General features: G+C 34.6%; 1 protein-coding gene across 4 annotated transcripts in view; it reads left to right on the forward strand.

Annotated features, from left to right (window-relative positions):
* The window catches only part of RNF220 (ring finger protein 220), a 305518-nt gene that overhangs the window by 271167 nt on the left and 17930 nt on the right, over positions 1-16421 (forward strand). For all 4 annotated transcript variants that reach the window (XM_026665743.2, XM_087960155.1, XM_087960156.1 and 1 more), the window contains 2 exons: positions 976-1031; positions 2143-2221. In XM_026665743.2, coding sequence (XP_026521528.1) covers positions 976-1031; positions 2143-2221 — 135 coding nt within the window. The remainder of the gene's footprint in view (positions 1-975; positions 1032-2142; positions 2222-16421) is intronic.

Raw genomic sequence — 16421 nt, forward strand, 5'->3', positions numbered from 1 at the left:
AAGTGAGTCTACTACTTAGTAATCATCAATGATCTTAAGGAAAATCCCTCCATTCTCTTATATTATTTTCTCACTCTGTGTGTGTGTGTGTGTGTGTGTTTTAAAGGTTTACAGCTTCCAATATTTACAACAACTCAACTTACGACCACAGTCGGAACCTAACTTTCTGTCATAAGTTGGTGCAATCATAAAGCAAGTTATGATTTTATTATCAATTTTACCATGGTCATTAAATAAATCATGCAGTCATTAAGCAAATCCAGCTTCCTCAATTGACTTGCTTGTCAGAAACTGGCTGGGAAGGTCACAAATCACAATCAACTGACCCCAAAACATCATAAATGTGAGCCATTTTCCCCAAATGCCCAAATTGTGATCAAATGACAATGTTGGGGGTGGTAAGATTATCATAACTTTGAGAATAGGTTATGTCACTTTTTCTGAGACCATTATGTCTTTGAACTATCATTAAAGAATCATAAGTCAAGAACTATCTATAGTTTCACAAATTACAGTTAATATGCTATGTTAAACTAAGGTAGATCTAAGAGACATAATAAGAAAGGAATGAATTTGAACTGATAGGCCTGGAATGGGATGGAGCAATTTCCGTTTCTTCCAAAATTGGGGAATTCCCTGATACACAAAAATAAGCTACTAGTATTAGTTAAGAAAATAAGAGTGTCTAAACTATATTAAGAAATGAAAAATCATGTTTCAGTATCTACAGAAGATTAAACTGTCAGTAGTCAAGTTCCAACTCTGCCAAGAAGCAATAACACAGCCATAGAAAATTTACACTAAATATTTAAACTGTTAAATGGACATAACTGTTTGGTCAACATGTAAGTATAATTAGAATGTAAAGCACTTGCCAATTCTAAAATCCTAAAACATGATAAATCCTAGATTTTATAGTTGAGATCTTTTTTTTTTTTGGTAACAAATATTTCATTGCTGTCTTGCTTCTTCCAGTGGTGGCACTCCTAGTACCCGAATAACACCAGAATTCTCTAAATGGGCAAGTGATGGTGAGTATAAGATGTAGCAGGCTGCTTATTGGCCTAGTAGGTGCATAGAGACTAAAGAGGAAAATTTTAGAGTGCATTTTTGGGAGATCACATTTATGATGAGATTCAATTTTCCTTTGTATATAGTATAATTCAAAGTTCTTAATCCATTTTTGGACATCATAATAAATGCATTAGAACAACCAAATCTTAAGTAAAATCATGGAATCAGCTTGAAGGGATATTTATCATTCATATTCTGCCTTCAGCATATTCAACATCAGATAAAGATATTGAATAGGTAAAAACAGCATATTCAAATATCTTTATCTGATATTGAATATGCTGTTTTTACCTATTCAATGCTTTTTTTAAAAAAATTGGCTGGTTATCCTGCTTTTATTTTACTTGCCTGTTTAAATGCATCTTATTGTGATTTCTGTTCGCTGCTTGGGAATGATTGCTCTTCTGAAAAGTAGATTACAGGTTTTTAACACAATCTTTTAGAATTAAGTATGCCTATTTAATAGTGTAAACTATGGAATCCAAAACAATGTTAATTTTTAAACACATTCAATACTTCTATATGAACAAAATGCTTGCAATCTAAATGGAGAAAGTAATAATCAAAACCCAGTTTTCTTTCTCCGATGTTGACTTCCAGCGGTATACATATACAGTATAATCATTCTGAAATTCTAATTTGTACATAGCTGAAAAAAATGTTAGTAGAAAGTAATCTGGACAAATTTGATTTTTTTAAGCTAGTCCAGTCGGGTATCCTGATAGAAAAAAAATGTTCCATATTAAACTTTTTAAAAAAGAAGAGGAATAGAAGAAGAATTAAGACTGTGGTCTCCAGATATTTTTCAGTTTTCTTCAACAGCAGCCATTATGGTTAATAGCAAAGACTGGTAGTCCAAGGCTTCTGAAGATTACTAGCTTGTATCATTCTGGAATTGAGGAGATTTAAAATTAGCACTCAGCTTCATTATTAATCATGTGATTAGCATTCTTGGTTTTTTTTACGAGGTGTTTAAATTTTTAGAAGAGAGGCTTTACTCATGCTGTGGTTTGAATGTGTATTTGAATAAACTTTATTCATTGATTGAGTTCTTCCCTCTCTTTATAGAAATGCCATCAACAAGTAACGGGGAGGGTAGTAAACAAGAGCCTGCGCAAAAGACTTGCAAGAACAGTGACATAGAGAAGTAAGTATTAATTGTCCATGTACATATTTGATGGTCAAAGATGCAACATTACAGAAGCTGCCTTGCAGCTTATCACTGTCCAAAACTCGGGCATAGATTTTTTTTTCCAGTTGAAACTACACAGCTTTTAAAGCTGACACTCTCATAGCTGAAAATCAAAGGGTTTCTTTCATATCCTTTTAGGGTTGTTTTTTTTAGCCTTTATAGGAATTCCATATCTGTAGAAAGATAAAAATCCATTTTGGTATATTGGCTCTAAAAGATGATTTTATGTTTCATTTCTAGATCCTCAGTGTAGTTTCTGAGGCTTTAGAGGGATGATAGCAAATCTTATCCTTGTGTTAAATTCTCTATAGTATCAAAACGCTGCCCTTTTCTTTCCCCCTGGGATGTGTTATTTTTCAAAAGACTTACTCGTTATGCCCTTTCTCCAGAATAGAATTAGATTATTTTAACCTTCATTTCCACTGGGAATGAGTAACATGAGACAGATCATTTTGCTCTACAAAGAGTAGTGACAAACCAAAAGAGGGGTTCAGAGCAATGCACAATGTTGTCCCTTCTTCTTGCAGTTAGGCAGGGCCACATACAGAGATATTTAAGCTTATTTCTTGTGAGTTCTTCGTATAATGTAGATTGCATTGAAATCTTCAGCATAGAAATGCTTAAAAGACTAGATTGCTCATTAAGTGACATAGAATAATGCTAGTGCAAGAGCCCTTTTAAGCTGTGTACAAGATGTTCACACAGATAAGCCATTTTTAAAAACACATTCCTCTAAAGAAAGAAAAATATGGCAAACGTATGTAAAGTCTTTTGAGACTGTATCATGCACTAATACATTGCTAGTAGTGATGATATGTGTTATCTGAATAGTTCTAAGAATTGAAAAGATTATCATAGGGTAATCTGGTATATATGCACATTTTAATAATGGAAATGCATATTGAAATGCCTTTGCAGGAACACAACATTCTGCAGCAAGCTAGTAATACTGACTTTTATTTTGGGCAAGTATGTATAGTTTTCCACAGTTTGAGTATTGTATTGAGCTTTGAGTGGTGAAAAGTTGGAGAAAGGCTGAAGTAGAAAGAAAAATGGAGGGGAAATAAATACAACATGAATTTAAGAGATGGCATGGAATTCAAGAAAAAAGTGGAAAAAAATAGATAATTGCAGCTAAACTGCTAGAAATAGAGTGGTGTATCTTACTGCAGATTTTACTAAAAGCTGCTACTTTATCAGAAGACAAGAGTGGTCCACATTGAAAACAGCTGGAGCAATAGCACTTTGGAGCAGGAGATAACACATACACACATTTTGCCTTGTGCTGTCTTGTCTTGGTAACAACTTATGGCTGTAGAGAAATTGATAACACTTGCTAGAGCCAGATCATACTTAATGAGGTATGCAGGATTTTTGTTAGGTGGTACTTTACATTTAACACAAGTTCTTGGTAGTATTTTTTTATAAACAGCTGGGGAAAGCAAATGGAATTTTTGTTGTTCCCCAATTTAAATATTTCCCTCTAAGTATCAAAGGGGGAAAGAAAGATAATTCTAATGAATTACTGCCACAATGCAGCTTTTAAGCTGTGACAACGTAGTATGTATTTCTCTCTGTGCTCTTCACTGCAAGGAAGAGCAGGAAGTTAAAATGAGTTATTTACCTCCACAATTCAAGTTCACATGCGCTAAAACTTCAGGGACACTCAGATCTGGGGCAGCATCCATTGTTTCTGCTTTTTAGAAGTAAATGGGGCTTAGGGGTCACTAGCATTTGAGGTGAGTGCATATGGTTAGTTTATAGATCTCTGATGGAAGCAAAGGAATTTAATTTTAATCTTGTCCAGCAGTTTCATTGGTTCGAAAGTTGTCGGTTTTCTCAAATCTTAGCCTTTAAGATTGAAAACACTTGTCCAAATGATGAATTGGTAGCATCATTTTGATCACATTATCTAAATGCTTCATTCAGTGCTGCCTGGAGGAGTCTAAACTTTTTCTAAGTGATGCATACAATAATTCTGTCCTGTGAAATATAGACATGGTGCTTCTTTGTGACAAATCCTGATCTATCATGGAACATTCAGAAACCTTTGACTTTCGAAGACCAAAATTAAACTTGGACAGTCAACCTCTGTAACCTTTCAGAAAAAGTAAAAGCCAATTACCTTTTCTTGCACTTGACAGCAGTTCTTTCATAAGATATCCCTTCTGGAAATAGTTTGCTACCATTAGATAGAGGCTCTTAACTCCATTGGGAGCAGAAAACAGTAGTTAGAAGCAAAGATTACAGCTGTTTCATCCTACTTTAGCTAGAATTTGTGTGTGATAAATTGTTGCTGCTGTGATAGTTAAACAGTTAGAATGCTGTGTGTGAAGAGGTGGGTTCTGTTAACTTAATTGATAACCAGTATCAGACCTTGGGGCCTGACAAAAAGGTGGTGGGGTTTTTATATTCCTACTGTCTAGCTGCTTCCACCTGCGCTGCCAAGCCGTGATATATGGTAACCCAGCCCAGCTAGCTAAATTGATTCATCTCTAGTTCCTCGCTCTTAATCTGGAGCTAAATTGGTTTCATTTTTCTTCTTTTGGATGGTGCTTGTGGCGGGTTCTCTATAGAAACACTTCCTTCTGTTCATAACTTTAATTTTTGCTTTTAAATCTGGACATTATTGATTATTGTGTTAAGCTCCATATAATGTCTGATTAGCATTTTAAAAAGTGTTTAGAAGCACATGGTTTATCACTTGTGTCAGCTGGGCTGCCCACTTAGAACAATGGTTAATGGAGTTAGCAGTGATTCTCTTTATTGATCCTACTTTTATAAGAATGACATTCATTTTCTTTCTTCTTTCCAAAACAAAGTCTTGGTATGGAGAGTATCTTTTTAATTAGCTAATACAATACAGTAAACTGCCCTTTCTCTGGTGCAAAGCTAATGTACTTGGGTTGAAAGTTAATGGAATATGTGCTGTAGGCTTCTTGGAGCTAAATCTCTGGCATGTCAAACAACTTGCCTCTCAGTAAGAGATGAATTTGCTGGTTGTTCCCTTGAGTATAATCTTGGATCTGCTTTTTGTTTAACTAGCTTCCATTTCAATCCAACTTTCTCAGTTGCTGCTTGAATTTGGTATAATAACTGTCATTGGCCCAATTCATTTGTTATTCTAAGAACTGTGATACTTTAAGAGTACTGATTTTTAAAAAGGGTTTCTTTTAATTTTTACTGCATAAATTACTCCTTCACTTTTTGATCTGTTACTGTTAGATTCCTTTTTAAAATAAATTTATTAAGCTTGAATACTACTAAAAGATGCTGTGTAGAATTTCTTTAGACAAAGCCTGTGAGGATTTTAAATATATATATAATTGTATTAATTATAAATTGTGATTATAATAGTAAGAACTAAGATAAACTAAACATGGAGAAAGAATAGAAAAAAGAAAAAATGTAATAAACCAAAAAAATGTAAATAAGTGACTTCCAATCATTACAAGTATAAACAAACTTAGTAATTCTTTAACCCCCTAAAGTTATAGGAAGATATACCTTCACTTCACCCCTTATCTATAAGCAAATCTTTAAAACATAAACTTTTCAATACTGATAATAGCAAAAAGTCTATAAAGGGACTTTATAAAAAGTCTATAAAGAACTTTTAAAAAAGAATCGTATTTTAATGTTGATGAAATAAACCAAATTTATATTCCTTCCTTTGCCTTAATCTTTAATTCAGCCAAATATTATTATAGGATTTTAATTCTCTTCAATATCCTCACACTTCTTTGGAGCTTTTCTTCATGGCTTTAACAAGTTTCTTTTGCAAATCCAATAAGGAAACATTTTCCAGGTGATTCTCTTTGTTTATTATTAGTATTTCCATTTTAATTTTTAAACTTTAATCAGTTTCTTCTGCATATCCAGTAAAGCGTCCTTTTCCAAATCATTCTCTTGGTCAATTATTTGTAGTTTCCCTTTTGGGACTTTAAAAATAAAGTTATTTTTACATTTATTACTCCATCATTAATATTTTTGGGACATTATCTGTAGAAGCAGGCATCGTTATTGACAGTGTTGATGTATTAATTTCTGACTCCATTTTCAATTATCTCCTTTAATGTTTCTGGTATTATAATATTTTGTGTGATTTTGTAGGAAGTATTAATTGACATCAAAAACAGACTTGTGATTTTTTTCCCTTCTGTTTAGAATCTTTAGCCCTCTCTGGGATCCAGTTTCTAAAATCTTTGTTATGATTTACAATACCCAGGATAGCCAAAACAAGTCTGCTTCCCATAAGGTCTTTTATTTTTTATAAATTCCAAAACCTTACAATAAAAGTCAATGTTCCAAACTTATCTGGATTCTTAACCTGATTATAATTTTCTCAGATCAAAACCTTGTTTAGGTTTCTGCCATTTATTTCAAATTCTTTAAGTTCTTAAGCTTATAGTTAATTTTATTTTTGTTCAGTTAAAAATAAAACTCACCCAATCACTTTTCAAGTTTGTTGTTCTGAAGATCTGCAATCGCTTTTTAAGGTCATTGTTAAGAAACTTGTGAAAGTGACCAGAAAGCGAGGTTTGGGGACTTAACTATCCTTTAAAAGCCTTCGCCACAATTGCCAGCAAGGTGGCTTTTCCATTTGTCCCAGTGCTCAAACTCAGAGAAGACCACTGTCCTACTGTCTCCTCATGAGAAGCAGCTGTCCAGAGCACATGTAGATAATCTCCTGTCTTCCTCTTACCTGGAGCAGTTCCAAGGTACTCACGTACTTGCCGGCTCCTTGGTCTCTGGCACAGTTATTGACTGCACTTTTGTGAAGATGTCTTCAATTTGCCATACTCCTCCATAAGGGTGCAAGGCCTTTTAGGATTTGATCTTAGTTGTGTGAAATTCTTACCTTTCTGTTAATCTCTCCCAGTATTATTGGAGGATGGGCTGGGGAAGGAATAAATATTTATAAAACTGAACTCTTTCTGTTTCATTTGATAGTTGAAGCTTACAATTTCTGATTTAGCCTCTTATTCTGCCATTGGAAACAATTCATGCCTGGGAAAATTCTTGTCCCTTTTTATTACAATTTTAAAATTGGACGAAGGCTTATTGTAATATTTACTTCTGTCTACTTTCTGTGCTTATCTCCATTATAGAATGGCTCTTTAATCATACAGCTTTTTTCTGCATTATTGGCCCCTAAATCTCGGTAGTGACGTGCAGCTAGAATGTTCCACCTATGTGAAGATAGCAAACAGGACAACACTTCAATTTCCCCTACCGAAGAAGCTTGCCACATAGCCCAGTGCCATCTTGAAATCAAGGCTTTTCGGGGTTAAGAAGCTAGCCTCTTAATTCACAGTGCCAATGTTCAATTTTGCTTTCTGCCACCAAACTAGATTGCAGGCCAAGGAAAGAGTCTGGGTTAGTGCCCCACTGGGTCATCTCCCATTTGTTTTCCTCAATTTTGTGTTGTCATAAATTCATTCCAGCCCGTTGTGCTTGATCAGTTTATCTCTGTTGGGGCAGAGAGCCCTGCTAGCATGATATATGACATGAAACATTGTAGCCAGCCTCTCCATGAATCACTCCAGCTGTTTGTTGTCAGCATGAAAAGCAAACAGGCCCAGGCTGCCGAGTGTTGACTAGGATGAGCTCAGGATGGGAAGAGACATGACGTATGAATGTTTATTTAATAATTCTCTAATATTTCCAGCGGAGTGTGGCCGTGGCTTCTGAGGTTGTAGGGGGAAGGGGGTGGTTGAAAGGGAAACTCTAATCTGCTAGGGTGGGTCATAAATCAGGCAGACAAGATCATTAATCAGGAGTGGAGCAAAAGTAGAGGGAGGTGGGACTGGCTGCCATTCCCAGGAGCAAAGGGGTACACTCTTCTTTTCCATAAAACAAATCTCATTTGGGATGCAGCTCCAGCTGTGCCGCTTACATAAGAGCAAAGCCAAGGCGCTGGGCCAGTTAAGCAAGCATGTGTGGTACCTTTGTCATAAGCCTTAGCAATTTGAGTTCACCAAGCATTAAATCCCTTTATAATTATCTTCTTTATATAACTCTTCATGCTTCTCATGGTTGATTGGGCAAGATGCTTGTTTGGTTTAGAAAAGGGTTTTATAAGAGTGAGGTCAATGTGTATCTGCACATGGAAAAAAAAAACTTTTTAGTTTTCCAAATTCGCTCCCAAAAGGTGAGGCATAGTTTGATCATCTATTCAGATCCATAACAAAGGGTTTGGCTTCAAAAGTGAAAGTAACCTTTCCCCTTTTCAGCTCTATATACTACTAAGATTCTTGGGTCTGTAACCTTTAACTGAGAAAAAAATGTCACTGCAGGGCAAATTTTTTTCAAACAGATACCTCAAATGGGCTGACTTACAGAATGCATCCATTTTAGTTAGTACCCATTGAAAATTGGCAAATTTCATAAAGCGATTTATGACATGATACAAAATGTTACACTAAACAGTGCAATGTGGGCTACTTTCAAGGCAGATACATCTCTGAATATCTCCCTGGATTTTTAAGAAAATTTTCCAGTATGTTAAAGCTCTACCATTGTTGAAGACATTGAGGAATCTGGGAAGAAAATATCTGCAATGATGACCCAACTGGTCATGGGTTGTTTAGTTTGATTTAAAAATCAGTTTTCATTTCTTGCTTCTAAGAATATGGAAACAATGTTTAATGTCAGTCTTGGGGTTTATCTGCTAGATAAAGTGTTTGAAAACTCAGAACTCATTGGGGATCCTTGAGAGACTAAATGCAACAAGAAAAAGTTCACCGAGCACAGCCTATTTTCTGCGTCTAGAGATTTGCTTCTTGATCATGGATTCTGGGAATCTGTTTTTAAACTAACAGGTTCCATGGCCTGAAAAAGTTTGAAAATCCTTGTGCTAGAAGCTTCTAGAATGTTAAGCTGTTCCAATGTAATGGATTGTTTTTATTTTCACTATATTTCTTCCTTTCAGAAGGGGTAGCATTCAGATTTCAACAGAAGCCCCTTCTTATTTATTCCAAAGTTAAAAATACGTGGAGAGAAACCCTGAAAAATCCATTTTCATACCTACTCTCTTTCTCTCTTTCTTTTCTCTTTTGTTAAAAGGGAGATATAAAACACAACATAGAAGTTGCACTTCATTCAAGATAGCTATTTCTATGCCACTTTCCATTCCAATATAATCTTCATTGACAGCAAAGAAAACTAGTTACCATATGGAAATGAACTTATCTAACTTAATCCTTTTTCAGTCATATGAATCAGCACATGCAGGCCATGGATAAGCCTCCAGGTCAGTCAGTTCCATATACCATAAGAGAGGACAGAATTTTGAGAATAATCATTCAACCAACTCTTCAAAAATGGGAGAGAGTGCTGTGTTGGTTTAACCAATTTTTAAAATAAAATATGTGGAAACAAAGTCACATCAACTAATAGTTCACAACTTAATACAATAATGTTACTAAAAAGGTTTTGTAAGATGAAGAAAATCTCATCAGTGGGAGCACAAAACTGCTTAAGAATTTAAATTATTAATAAATGTTTGAGGACTAATATACTAAAATATAGAAAAACCAGGCAACATACAATTTAAATAACAAAAATGTAGATGTTTTCAAATAAAGATCCTTCTTGCCCCATTACATATTTGACTGCAAAGTATAAGCCTCAGTCTGGTCATTTAAGTATTCAGTACTTCTTGCTACATTAATCACCTTCAGGGTACGCATACATGACTTGGTTTGGAGCAACATTTATAACAACTAATTCAAACACTTTCAGGTTTTTTTTATTAAGGAACGTTCGGTGAATCCTGATTTATGCTTCTAATAAGATTGAAATCTAGTACATGATTTGGGTTCCTCTAAATCCAAATAATGAGTCTCTCTCTCTCTCTCTCTCTCTCTCTCTCTCTCTCTCTCTCTCTCTCTCTCTCTCTCTCTCACACACACACACACACACACACACACACACACATTGAACATCCCAGTTAAGTTCAATTTTTTTTGCTGCAAATTCTGTTTATAGCTTAAGAATCAACATCTGCTATAAGATCTGGCCTTTAAAGATAACTGAGATAAACTTTGTGTGTGTATTATTGTGTGTAAGTTTTTAACAGATTTTTAGAAAGTTAAAAAATACAAAGCAACAAATTAGAAAAAATAGCTAAAAACACACAGAATATTATAATGATGCTCTCTCCTTCCCTTTCATTTGTTTCCCAACCACTAAATGTTCATACTTTACATTGAACATTAAAGTGTATTGCTGATGTGTTTAAATATTTCATTTATTATTTTTGCTTGGCCTTAGAATTCTTTTCCTGAAAACCATATTTCAAATGTCTTTGTAACCTTGCCTGTGTGATGTATAGTATATAAGAGAGCCATTTCTGCAGTGCTGTATAAACTCAAGGCATTGTAGGCAGCCAGTCTAGGTAGCAGCCCTGAGGTTTCATGGTGGTTTTCCATCCAAATAGTACTAGTCTTGACTTGATTTGGTTTTTTCAACATTAGTCAAGATTGCCTAGATGCTACAGTCTATAAAAATTGATAAGAGTTGCATATGGCTACAGATAAAGAAATTAGTGTAAGTGTACTAGAAACAAACAGCATTCTCTTTCCTCCATCTAATTAACTTATGTTTTAGTTTTATTTTGCTATCATACATGCCTCTAAAGTCTTTTCTCTCGCAGTAATAATTTAGCATTTTATGAACCTTTTAGGAATATTTTGCTCAATCAGAAAAGTTCCTTTTCATTTTTTTAAAATTGCGTGGAAATTTCTTTGGTTATCTTTGGTTCTGCCTCTCCTCCCCCGGTAGACATATTGGACCCCTCAGAAGGAGGATATAGTTGAGTATCTTTCTATTCCCTTTCTGTGATATTTCAAATTTTCAGTGGTGCTGTTAACTTTAATTTGTAGAGTTGTTCCTTACAAGTGAAAAATCAATGGGGGGTTCTTACAGTGTGAAATTCAACTGTCAGTCTTGAGCTTATGGAGAAGAGAGTAAGACATCTTAGAAGAAGAAAAAAATCAGTCTCTGCAGTGCTCAGCTGGGCTATATCAAAATGAAGCCAATGCTGATAAGAGTATTTCACTCAAATAAATTATGATTCTCTATCAAATACTGGAGTTTGTCCACAAGGGAGAGAAATCAGAGAAAATACTAATTCCCCCACTAATTCCTCCTGAAGAATTTGAGAAACTGAGCTATGTCTGTACAGGAGCAAACTATGAGCTTTAAATTGCTATCATTGTTTATAGACAACACCTAGTCCTAATTTAGCCATGCAGTATTTCATAGATTTTGCTTTATTTTAAGTTGATAAGAAACGAATAGCCCAGGTAAGCAAATAGTTCAGTGTAAAGTCTAAGTGTTGTACTTGGAAGCAAGAATTTCTATGCATAATTTGCCACAGCTGCATCATATCCAATATAAGGATGGATTTTTACATTTGATATTAAGCAGCAGCATCTGAGGTAGTAATTGTACGGTTATAAAGAAGCTAAGAGAAACAAACCTGTGTTTTGCTCACATTTAAGTAACATTTTAAAGTCACCCTATCACTTGGTTTTGGAATTGAGGTTAAATCAACAGCGTCAGTGTCAAAAATGGCCCTATTCTATTCATCAAAATTTGCCTCTAATTTGTAATTGTTTTCTAATTCTGATTTATTGTTCTGTTCAAATCTAGACAAACTTCTGATTATTTAAACTATGGTTTAACCAAATGAGAATTTTAGAAAATATGCAATTTTGCCTTTTCAGACAAAGTGTAATTTAAATGAAAAAGTTTATTTTAATTTGGACAAATTCCAATTAAGCCTTAACTGAAAAGGTAATTAGAAACTTACGTTCCCTTACCACTTACCATGTTAGATAATGAAGGGAAATATGAAAATTTATAAACTTGTTGCCCATAGTACTAAAATTATAGGTGAAAGCTACTGCCAAACTAAGTTGGGAAGCAATAGAAAATGAATGAATGAATGATCTTTTTATCTGCCTAAGTACTTAACTGCAGAAACATATTAGTATTATCTCAGCCTAAATAGAGAGAGAGAGAGAGAGAGAGAGAGAGAGAGAGAGCTTGAGTTAAGAACAAACTAGCTAGTTGTAGTTAGTATCCTATAGAATCCATATTCTTTGAATATTTTATCCATTGAGAGAAGTAGTAAAGGAAGCAAGTGTGATAAGAGTTTCTTAATTTAGGACGCAACATTTTTTGTGTGGATCTTGGGAAAAAGGACATGGAAGAAAATGAAAGAATAGAACTATTGCAAGAAGAGAAACTTCAAGCCCAGTCCTGTATGAAAAAGTATTAAAAGACAGGTCATCTCCCAACAAATTGAATGGAAAGCAGACATATGGGGAAAAAAGACATGGAAACTGCTTAAAAAATAATGAAAACTATTGTTACAGAGTGCCACTGAAGTGTATAAAGTTACTTTAATGGGGTATATGAAAAAAGGTGGTTTGGTGAATTGAAGAACGTTGTGGGTGAAAAAAAGAATATGAAAGAATTATGATTGCAAAAAATGAAGACGAGAAAAAAAAATTCATAGTACACAGGAAAAAAAGATAGCTGAGAAGAATGTGGTCTAGGTCAGAGATTTACTCTTCTAACTTTCAGATTCATACTGGAGCCCATCTTCAGGAAACTTATTCTACTAGAATATGTACAATAAGGTTAAGATTAAGAAGCAGAGAGATTTTTATGAAAATGAAAATTTATTTTGGAAGTGGCTGAATAAACAAACAGCTTTTAGCAGAGTAAATAGAATTAAAAATAAAAGTGATGAACTAATATGGAAGGAATATGGAAGAAGCATTATAGACATTTTATGTGAATTATAGCGATCAAGTAGAAAAATGGAATTGAAAGGAATGCTATAAATGTTGGTACACAAAAGTTATAAATTTTGTGAGGTTGTTGAAAAATGGAAAGGCTGCAGACATAGATTGTAACTTGAGAAAAATTTAACTATGGCATGACTTATGTTATATATGTATATGTTAAGACTGCATCTGTGTCTGAACATTAGAAGAATGCTCTTTCTGCTGTCCTATGCAAAAGGAAAGGTAGCAAGAATGAATGCAAAAATGAAAATGGATTAGTTTTTAACTGCTTTAAATTCAGGTTGAAAAGATAAAAGATAATTAGAGCAACATTTGGGGACTACAATGTTGTATTATGACAAGCAGGAGGTTTACAGAACAAATTTTTTCTCATCAGCAATTAACGAAATGTATTAATGTAAAAAAGATCTTTTAAACTTCTCACCATACATAATTATTACATTTGTATATATTAACACCAAATCATTCAACGGACTAACCAAAAAATAGCAATTTTAAACATTTTTTATAATTCAGATTAAGAAACAGTGTAATATAAATAAACCAAGTTCAGCAGCTAACCAAGGCAAACTGTGAATGCAAATTTTAATGCTTAAATTGAAATCAAAAGCGGACAGATTACAATAATAATAATTACCAACATATCAAATCAACAAGCCAAAGCAAACATTAGAACAGCAGGTATAAAGGCAGGCAAAAATTATTTGAAGATGTTAATTGGCTTTCGCCTTCTTATTTCTGAGCTGTCTTGTATTTTGGCCAGTTGCATGTGATGTGGCTTCTGAGCCAGCACATCCTGTTAAACCAACCAGGTCAATCATTGGAATCTAGCAAAAGTTTATTGGCTCATGCAGATGATACTAACGAGAGTGTGGTTGTAAAGGATCAATCAAAAAAAAATTAAGTCTCATCACCTGATTATCTTCAGGTTCTCTGGAATGTTCTCTTTTGCATATACTTTTTTATATACTTTTTTTGCAAAGTTAAAAGCTACACACAAAGAAATAGAAAATAGAATAAGATGCAGAAGAAAAATAGGAAAAATAGAAAAATTGGCCGTAAGAGATTTTCCAAATATTCCTTAACACTTGGGCTCAATCCCTAACACATAGTAGTTAGAAAGAATGCTGATCTGAAATTCTGAATGCCAGGGTTCAGGAATTTTACTATGGTATTAATTCTTCTTCTTCAGTAACTTTCCCACATGGGATCATATTTTATAACATTGGTAACAGAAATTTTCCACCTGAGCACATAGCAACGGCATACTCCCTGTAACATCTTAAGGACAGATTACAGATGGTTAATGTCAGTGTGATATTAATAATTCGATCCATCATATGTCTCCAGAAGTATGTTCCTCTTTGGACAGCTCCCTTCTAGGTTCTGTATCAATGCCACTATTCAAGAGTTGGACAATACTGGAGATATTTTGCTTTTTTACAAGGCCAGCCATGGCTACCAGTCACCAAATCAAATTGTTCATGCTTTTCCTAGATGAAAACATTCCTAACAATAGATTTATCAATTGTAGGATACATTGCTATTCCAATTAGACTTGCATACAAACTGCTTGGTGCCTATAGAGTTAGCTTCTCTTATCACTACTCTTCGGAAATACAGCAAGTGGAAGATATATTCCATTTAAAATAACAAAACACTTTTTATCAGCACTTGTAGCCTGCATATTGCTGTCTGTCTCTCTCGGGCCCTCAGTGATTGAAACAAACAAACACACACACACACGCACACACATACACACTCTGTTTGGCCAGTAGCCTTCTGTGGGCTCAAGAGATCCTTTTCTTTTATAGGAAAATCTTAATACACAGTGAATGTTGTAACACTGTATTTTGATTCTGATTACCATCATTAGTGTCATCTCTTCATGGACTTTCTACATTCTTCTATCTTGTATTTGAAGAGAGAAAGAGAATCAGATCCCCTCACGTGGATGGCCCAACTTATGACTATTGTGAGCTATAATCAACATTGTGGTCCCAACAGAAGTCATAAATCAAGGGCTCCTTATATGCTTTATTGATTAGCAGAATTGGAAAGGAATTATGAAATTCCTCAGGACTCTGCCCAGTCCTGAGGAACTGATAAATCTCTGAAAATGGAACAAGACCAAATGTTGTATACAGGTAGTCCTTGACTTATGACCACAATTGAGCCCAAAAATTATGTTGCTAAGTGAAACATTTGGTAAGTGAATTTTGCCCCATTTTATGACATTTCTTGCCACAGTTCTTAAGCAGATCACTGCAGTTGTTAGTAATAGGGTTTGTTGTTAAGTGAATCTGGCTTCTCCATTGACTGCTTATCAGAAAGTTGCAAAAGGGGATCATGTGAGCCTGGGAGACTGCAACTGTCATAAATATGAATCAGTTGCCAAGTGTCTGAATTTTGAGCCTGCGACCATAGGGATGCTGCAACAGTTGTAAGTGTGAAAAACAGTCACAATTTGCTTTTTTAGCTGCTGCTGAAGTTTGAATGGTCACTAAACGAACTATTGTAAGTCAAGGGCTACCTGTAGTAGGTAAAGCCAATGTAAGGAAGATTGAGTTTGAAAACGGGCTAGATCTGGCTGGGGGGCTACATAGGAAAAATTCTTCTGGTGCATATCTAAGAGAGAGAGAGTTGGGCAAGAGCTCAGAATGCTGTGACTGCTCCCATTCTGAGTCCCCTCCGTCCTGATTATGTGAACCAGTGTATAGCATGTTCAGCCCATTTACTCTTCCCAGTGCACACATACAAAGACATACTAATACCACCTAAGAAGAATATGTTCCTGTGGTGACTGCCGGTAAAAAAAGATGGAAAGAGTTAGAGAAGCAGTGCTCTGAGTGCTTCCTCTGTTTTTTTTATTACCTGCTATTGTATTTATCCAAAATATATCTGTTTAATATATGCAACAAGCCACCTTGAAAGCCACAATAATGATTCAAATAGCTGTGTCTCTAGTAGCACTGATGATTAAAAAAACATGTTCTTATCCTTCCTATTTAATTTTGCCTCTTCTTTCTTCATTGTGACCTCTGTGAATCACAAATATAGCATAGCTTTTATTTGGAGCATTCCGGAACTTTAAAATTTTTATAAGAACCTGACCCAAATGTTTTGTGTTGTCAGGCAAGACTCATATCATCATCCAGGAGTTCTTTTATGATCATTTAGTATTCATTTGACTATTGAGAATTTCATGTAACTTTGTTAACATGATAAGACTTACTGTTTCTGCCATTTTTTTGAACAGTTTGCTTACATTTCTTTGATTGATTCTACGAAATGCATGTTATCCTGTTTTTAAAAAAGAGTGAAGTACA

The sequence above is a fragment of the Notechis scutatus genome, chromosome 3, assembly GCF_049901735.1.
Source record: "Notechis scutatus isolate UNSWTSFEM ecotype Mainland chromosome 3, rNotScu1.2, whole genome shotgun sequence".
NCBI classification, from domain to species: domain Eukaryota; kingdom Metazoa; phylum Chordata; class Lepidosauria; order Squamata; family Elapidae; genus Notechis; species Notechis scutatus.